Genomic DNA, 8,212 nt, shown 5'->3' with positions numbered 1-8,212 from the left:
CCTCCAGGGACGGTGACTCCACCACTTCCCTGGGCAGTGCATCCCAGTGCCTGAGCACCCTCTCCATGAGGAAGTGCTTCCTGAGATCCAACCTAAACCTCCCCTGACACAGTTTCAGGCCGTGTCCTCTCGTCCTGTCACTGGTTGCCCAGGAGAAGAGCCCAACCCCACCTGACTACACCCTCCCTTCAGGCAGTTGTAGAGAGTGATGAGGTCCCCCTTGAGTGTCCTCCAGGCTAAACACCCCCAGCTCCCTCAGCCTCTCCTCACAGGACTTTCCCTCCAGTCCCTTCCCCAGCCTCGTTGCTCTCCTCTGGACCCGCTCCAGCCCCTCAAGGTCTTTCTTGCAGGGAGGGGCCCAGCCCTGCACACAGGGCTCAAGGTGAGGCCTCACCAGTGCTCAGTTCCTCCACTGACACACGCTGTCACCTAATTAAAGCAGAACTGTACTAATTTGGGGGCTGCTGGACAACTCAATGCTCTTGACGGCTACAACCTATCCCCAAGAAGCAGCCCAGAAGGGTCACTCGTCCCTGAGGTGAGGGACACCAGCCACCCTTCCCAGCTATGGAGAACCACAGAAGGTCGAGTGTCCTGCCGAAAGGCAGTCTTGATGCAGCCCCCTCCCAACGCCTGGCAGGCAAGAGGGGCTGGGCCTGCTCGCACGGCACCGCGAGGTTAAAATTAGCCCTGAATCAGCGATCAGCCTAGCACTGCAAAGACTGTTTCTGGAGGTAGAAAACAGGCTGTGAAAATTGCTTGACTCCAAGGTGCAACTTCAAACCTTTCAAGTGAAGTCCCTACTTAAAGCGTTACATGGATCAGCTGATCAGCTGCAGCCCACTTACCATGGCCTCCGGTACACGCCTGGGAAGCATGTCCTTAAAAAGTATAAAACTCTATACCGGAACAGTATCCAAAGTTTCAGAGATGACTGCATTAGTTTATTTTATTCGTTCTTGTAACATACTTCAAACTTCGATGCGGAGTTCTGCTAAGTAACATCTAGTCAAAGACAAAAACCCCTCAATCGATCTGTGAAGACTAAGCAGTTTCATCATCTTCAAAATAAGTTCTTGAATTTTTTTATAGTATTTGATAGCAGCTTTTTATTGGTTACAAAACCTAAGCCCATATACAAAATTAGGAACACATTTAGATGCCTCTTTGAAAGAACGTTTTAGTCTATTTTAACTGATAGTTTAAAAAAATAATAAAAACAATGCAATTTTAAACACTGTTCTGAAAACGTAAAAGTGCAGCAATATACTTTGTTTCCTTTATTAACTATGAAATGGTGCAATCCCAATCAAAAGCTGATAAGGTCACAACAGAAAGAACTGAGCAAACGCTTTATCCTGCCGTACCCAGTTCTCTGATGTTCACTTTTAACGTGATGCATTGAGTGCAAGAAGAGGATCAAATCTTCACAGTAGTGGAAAACTGCTGTTTCGGGATCAATTTGTAGGGAATCTCGAGGGTAACAGTGAGTGCAGGCTGAACAGGGTATCTGTCAGTCTATACGGCATACAGAGAGACTAAATTCCATTAGAAGGGGGGGTATATTTGTTCACAATTACATCTGCTGGAACTCTAATTTCACAAAAACTTTGTGACCTTACCTAACTTTGACTTTTTTTATTGTTTAGTTGTTGTTGTTTGTTGGGGTTTTTTTAGCAAACACCACACAGTTTCAAGATTTTAGACTATAGTGTGTGAATAGGATGCAGTTACCATATGAAGCTTCAACTCAACTTTTGGGAAAAGAAAAAAGGCACAATGAACTTCAACTCAATTTTATGTGCACAAGAGTTGAAAAATCTGAGCCACCTTAAAGAGAAATTGATTCTAAAATTTATAAAACCTATAAATAATCAGAGGCCAAACCACTATATTAAAACAGATTATCTAGCAAGTAAAAATCTTGCAGTTTAAACATACGCTTGTATCCAGTTGCGATACAAGACAACTCACTCTTTAAAGTGGCTCCACCTTGGCAGATATATATTTAATGAATGCACACCTGCTATGCGTTGTTCATCAGTGGAAAAACAGCTGATCCACAAAGCTCTGATGGCATCTGTCCTTATCTTCATCATCACAGTAAATACAACCCACATCCAAGAACTAAATTAGATTTTTCTATCCCTTCACATCAATGCATTGGGAAATTACACCCAGTAAACAAGAGCAACAAAACCAGTTTGTGTGATAGCTTACAGAATTCCAAAATTATCGGCCTTTGCGCCCCAGCAATACCAAAATCCCTTTGAAAACGACTGGGTCAGACGGTTTTCCAAAAGCAATGACCTCACATACCTTATGTAAAGTTATTTAATGTGCGCTGCACATCCGGTTTATGCTGAATAACGGCAGCTTCCGTACAGCCTCACACATCAACCAGTTTGTATCTTTTTTTAAGCACGTGAATAAGATTTGAGACTAATTTCTGAGTTACTCATCCAATACTCCAAGAATGAAGCTTTTACGACGCTTCTAAGTAGTTGCTCATTTGTTGCCAACCACATCATCATAAGCACTGGTTACTAAGTAAAAATAGTTTAAGACTAAATTACAGTAAACATGAAAGCTCCACAGTTTAAACCCAATAAAAATCAACCATATCCAATTATCAATTTAAAACGAAAATATACTGACTACTGAAAGTTGAAAGCAAGATTCTTTTTAACTAATACATTTTTGGACAGATATTTTTTTTTTCTTTTCTACAGTCTGGGACTCTTGCTTTCAGCTTAAACAGAAGTTCAAGTCCATAACAGGTTGTAGCTCAGGTAAAATACCATGCACAGCATTTGATTACTTCAAAACAGCAGGAACACACAGGCTGAAGTGAGTGGTCAAATAGGGCTCGCTGTTCTCAAAAATTAGGTATAATGGCAAAAGCTTTACCAGTCCAAATCTACGGTTCATTCTCCAACCCTGGTTTCTGAGGCAGTTAATGAACACACATCAATTACTGATAGCTGAAGTAGGTTTTTTTGTTGTTTGTTTTCAACTTAAGTGTTTAATCAATTGCCAAGTGTCGTCGGTTTTTTTAAGTTACTTTCAGTTTCACCAATGAAATTCATTTGGCTTGCATTTTCCAATCTATTCTTCCACATAAAGTATATGAAAATATGTTTGTGGAGGACGATGATGGAGGCTCAGAGCAAACCGGGCCCCTGTAGAGTCTTCCAAAATGTACGCATCATACCAAAGAGTCTTGATCCACAGCGCACCATTTTCCAAAGAAGCTACTTTTCCGTGGAAAGCCAATGTGCCACCACTATGGAATATTCTTAACGAAACTGCAGATTGCGGTTGTCAGCATGTGGCACCAGGAAAAAAGGCAAAAAAAGGTAGTTGGGACTGTTAAAAAGAATTCTGAAACAGTTTAAGAGATCATGCATATGCATTTACAGTCCATGTGATAGTGACGTTTGGCAACTGCAAAGTGACCGATACATGGCTTGCTTTAGAAGCATCAAAACGAAGAGGCAAGTGTGTCTTGGAGCCTTTTGTTTCTTCACTTGGTAGCCATCTGGTGGTGCTTCATACTGGTGTGGGACAGAGAAGCTGCACTTTTTTGAAATTAAAAATTGAATTCTTTCGTTTGAAGGTTGGCCGTTGGGTCAAAGTTGTAAGTACCTCCTTGAGTGGCTTCAGGAATGAGACTGGGATCTTCGTCGATCTATGGAGTGCAACAACAAAAATACATGAGAGGCCAGTTCCCTGCACAATTCAGTACACGCAGAGGAGATTCACAAATGTTCTTTTTAAAAAAATAAAAATATCATTGCAGTAGAATTAGATCAGATTTTCCAATTCAATTCCTCAAACATGTTTAAAAAGAACAACGCATCAGCTCTGTTCTAATACCATTAGGGAAACTGAAAAGCATAACAGACAGAGACTGGGTAGCTGCTTGGTCTAAGCAGTTGCTATTTTAGCTGTGCGATTTAATTTTCAGTGCCAATTTTTAGTACTTCTGGAGTAGGCTAATCACTAGTTGTGAATTCCAAAATTAGTTTTGTACTTTCTCCTGTTTCCTTTCAACATGAAAATAATTTTTATTGGCAGCTGATAGAAATAGTTACATAAAGCTTAAAAGAATACTCAATATCTCCTATCAGAATTGGAAGGATTTAGAATTATTCATTTCACAGTAGGTTTACATAGCTCCCATAAGCACAATCTGATTCTTTTTTTTAAAACCACAAGAACTCCGTTACTCTATGGATATGGACTGGCAGGTATCAGTATCTAACTTGACCCAACTTCTTCAGAGCTGTTAGAATTTAGGTATTTACTGTCTCTAGGAACAGCAAACAACAGGGTCAGGAGCATCAACATGCACGACTTCAAGTCTTGTGTGTCCTCTTCCAAATCCCCAGGTGCACCTGTTTTCTGGCCACGCCACCTCCACGAACCGGGCTGCAGTGCCACGCGCCTTGTTTTTCTGAAGCAGGTAAGAACCCTTGTGTGTGGGGAGTCTAAAAAGCTTTCCGAGATCTAGCCTTGGAGTAATAGCGCAGGCGCCAGAACTGACTCAACTAAAAATCTTTGCTTCTCTTTACTTTGCATGATGGTACCTAAATCAGAGGGGCCTTAAGGCCTTTGGGGACAGCAAGCCTGAGGAAGGAAGAGCAGGGCACGTCACACCCAAATGAAGGTCGAATCTGTTTCAGTAGGCTTTGCAAAACATTTGCGAGCTGATAAATTAGTACTTTTGCCTTCTGCAGGGGTACTACAAAGTGATGTTGCCCAAGTTCATGCGTCTTTAATACAATAAACTAAGGTCAGGAAGCCCTTAGTGCCGGTCCTAAAGGACACGTGTGAGCACTTCACAGGGCTCGGCGAGGGAGCAGATGGGACGATCAGTGAAAGGACATCTAGTAGCCAGCCACACCTCATGACCATAATAGAAGATCCTCAGGCAACAGAGAGCAAGAATACTCCTGGGCAGTTGATCTTAACACTGCCAAGCAGGCTAACACAACCAGTCTCTTGTCCCTCTAGGGCAATTTGGATTTTTGTTTTTCCCCACTAGTCCTCAAACGACGAGGGTTATTTTCCTTTTAGTTACTTCCTGAAAATTCATCTGATGTTATGTTTTAATTCCTATATCTCAGTCATGGAATTTTGAGTTTGGGAAGCCACAGAAAACACGATCACAGTATAAACAATAACCTGAAGCAAAGTCTTGCTCCTGAGGTAAATTCAGCGAATCAGGCATAGATTGAATTGCATTAGTTTATGGCAAAAGTAAACGCACAGATGGGAGTACTAACCTTAAAAGGAGTATTTTTCCACCCGCGCCAACTAGGCTGTGCTCTTCAGTTAGCTACAGAAAGTTCAGAGCCATTACGGAGACTACTAGACACTGCTCACAGAATCATTATGAGCACAGGGAACTTTTCGCATATCCTAACTTCTGGCATCTAACTTTGCAATTACACAATGGGCCCGTGAATTGAAAATTAACAAGTCCTAAAATCAGAGCCAGTATCTGGAAAGTTCAATTCGAGAGAAGAACTGAAGACACAATTCTGCTAGGCTGCAGAACTACAGACACCCTGAATGGCCTAGTAAGACAGTTACTATTTTTCTTCAAATCACTCGAAGTGTTTCTGAGGTGTTCACAAGCAGCCAGTTACAGAAAAAGCTAGAACCCCAATGGTCAAAATACCTAATCAGGGTGCAACGAAGTATGGTCTAGGTCAATCAGCTGCACAAAGCCTTAACAGTTTTGATGACTCTCTTTCATGCAGTATCCAACCTGAGCAACTACAGAGCTGAGATACGGTAATCTACCTGAGAGTAAGGATCCACTGACTCCCCCCAAAGAATGATGTATGAAAAAGTAAAGGAAGGAGAGCCAGAGAACTGTTTAGATTAAAATCACAAGTAATTAGATGTCAATTTACATGGCACTAGGACAAAGTTAGGTCTGCGTCAATCAATTTATTAGGCAAAACCAGAGCAGTCATCTTGACGTTGCTAAAGAAAATTCTTGGTACTGAGAAACTTTCAGTTAAGGGAAGCTATGCTGAAAAAGGAGCAGGAAAACTGACTCCTCAGATAACTTACGTTCATGACAACTGGACCCGAAGAGCAATGACAACATACTTATTAAGCTAACAACACAGCGTATATACTTTTCAGCCTTAAGCGTACTTACATCGTCACCAGAGAAATACTGATCTATGATTTCAAATGCTAGTTTATAAATGTCTTCATTCTCATGCTGTTGCAAGGCTTCGATTTTCTCTAACCCTGAATAAAAGAAAATGGAGAGGAGTTTTGCAAGTTCAAACTGGAGGTACTGACTGCTTTGAAAAAACAAGAAAAATAATGAAACATTACTATTGAAACATGCTAGAAAAGACATAGCTCATTTTGCAAATATTACCTACACGGTAGCAATCTTTAGCTGGGAAGACAAGTAGTTTGTGAACAGGATGCCATGGAATATCCATTTTATGAACAAGGGATAACGGAATCTTCTCTCTTTTTACATAAAACTAGTCTCATTTTCAAACGGGGTATGGAATAACACAAGGGAAAAACTTCTAGCATAGCACATTCTTCAACATCCCTTTACTGCTACCTTACTACACTACCTTAATTAGTATGTGGTACAGCTCGGATTGCAGTATCCAAGACTCCTCATCCTGCTTTGATCTGTAATGAAATTATGATCCTAACAACGGCTCCCACGGCAATGAACTAAAGCAAGAACTGTGTGTTTTACCACAGAACAAAGAATCCGCAATAACCAAATGAAAAGAAGTACAATTCTCATTTAAACCTAAAATACACCTAAGCTACAGAAAAGCTCCTTCAACAATTGCCTCCAACATAAACATCTCTAAACCGAATTAAACAGAAAAAAAATGTAATTTCTCTCACTGCAAAAGTCTCACTTGCTTAGTCAAATAGCCCATGGTCTAAAAATGTAAATATCAACAATGGCAAGGGGAAGACAGAATAATATCCAGCAATTTTTAAATTTTTTTTAAAGTCTAATAAGCACTTACCTCCACTCTCTTCTATAATTTCAGCTATTGTGCTAGCCTCATCGCCAGCCATTATCAGGATGTTTTTCAGGCCATCCAGCACCACCTGTACCACTTGAGAATCCTTTACTGAGAGTAGATTGCAGAATGGTGGGATTACATTTTGCTGTACAAGGTATTCAACCTAAATAACAATTAAAAAAAAGTGCTTTCAGTATCGTGCTTCTTACAAACGGCTGCATGGGCAACGTTTTAGAGACAGTTTGAAATCCCATTACGCGTACCTGATCTTTTCTCCCACTTATTGTCAAATTGCTAATTGCCCAAGCAGCTTCCTTTTGTGTTCCAAAGTCCCCCTGAAAAATAAAATTAATAGCTCATTAAAATCAGCATGGAAACATCTGTCAAGCTTATTATTAAAAAAATCACAGACTCCTCGTGTCAGATATATAAAAAGAGGATGACAACTTGCATAGCTGATAGTTTGACTGACCTTAGCCAGCTGGTGTATGATCATAGGGATTAGCCCAGCATCTATTACAGCCTGAACTTGTTGCTGGTTTCCTGCTGTGATATTGGAAAGGAACCAAACTGCTTCCTACGATTGGACAAAACAGAAAAGCAAAACACTTTTAAAAAAACAGTCACCAGATGAAGAAAAAAACCCACCTAACCAAACTGAATAAAACTATCTCAAAACTGTACCATGACCCATCCCTAAGCAGAACCTTCAGGTTTCCTCCCCAATAACACTTCCATCACACAAACTTTTATTATGCTGTGAAAGTCAAACGTGCAGGGGATCAATGTAAAATTGATACGACTTGTTCATGGGGCCAGGTTATTACTTACACAAGGAGTATCTCCATACAACAGGAACAACACTGACTTAAACCATACATGCACTCTGCACTGCTGAAGTCACAGCTGTGTTTTAAACTTTCCATCAGTTTTGCAAAGAGAATAGGAAAATTCATATAAAAAAGGACTTTTCCTGTAATCTTACTACTGACAGCTTGGTAGTAGCTTTCTGTGCTGATACAAGGAAGACCAACTCCAGCTCCCATCTTCTCCCTGAGGCATGAAATGGAGCTCACAAAGCTCATTCAAGTATCAGACAGGACTCTCTGTCCTGAGACTTATCTCCTTCAGGTGGTTCATAGACACAGCTAACATCTATCTAATGGCAGTTA

At 40.7% G+C, this 8,212-nt stretch overlaps 1 protein-coding gene across 1 annotated transcript in view; it reads right to left on the bottom strand.

The window, feature by feature from the left end:
- Positions 1-1,089: 1,089 nt before the first annotated feature.
- The window catches only part of KPNA3 (karyopherin alpha 3 (importin alpha 4)), a 31,862-nt gene continuing 24,739 nt past the window's right edge, over positions 1,090-8,212 (bottom strand). The window contains exons 12-16 of the mRNA XM_009873100.1: positions 7,513-7,617; positions 7,304-7,375; positions 7,041-7,203; positions 6,182-6,276; positions 1,090-3,691 (exon numbers count right to left, since the gene is read on the bottom strand). Coding sequence (XP_009871402.1) covers positions 3,593-3,691; positions 6,182-6,276; positions 7,041-7,203; positions 7,304-7,375; positions 7,513-7,617 — 534 coding nt within the window. The 3' untranslated portion in view covers positions 1,090-3,592. The remainder of the gene's footprint in view (positions 3,692-6,181; positions 6,277-7,040; positions 7,204-7,303; positions 7,376-7,512; positions 7,618-8,212) is intronic.

The sequence above is a fragment of the Apaloderma vittatum genome, unplaced genomic scaffold, assembly GCF_000703405.1.
Source record: "Apaloderma vittatum isolate BGI_N311 unplaced genomic scaffold, ASM70340v1 scaffold20007, whole genome shotgun sequence".
Lineage (NCBI taxonomy): Eukaryota > Metazoa > Chordata > Aves > Trogoniformes > Trogonidae > Apaloderma > Apaloderma vittatum.
This window is presented reverse-complemented; position numbering and strand designations above follow the sequence as displayed.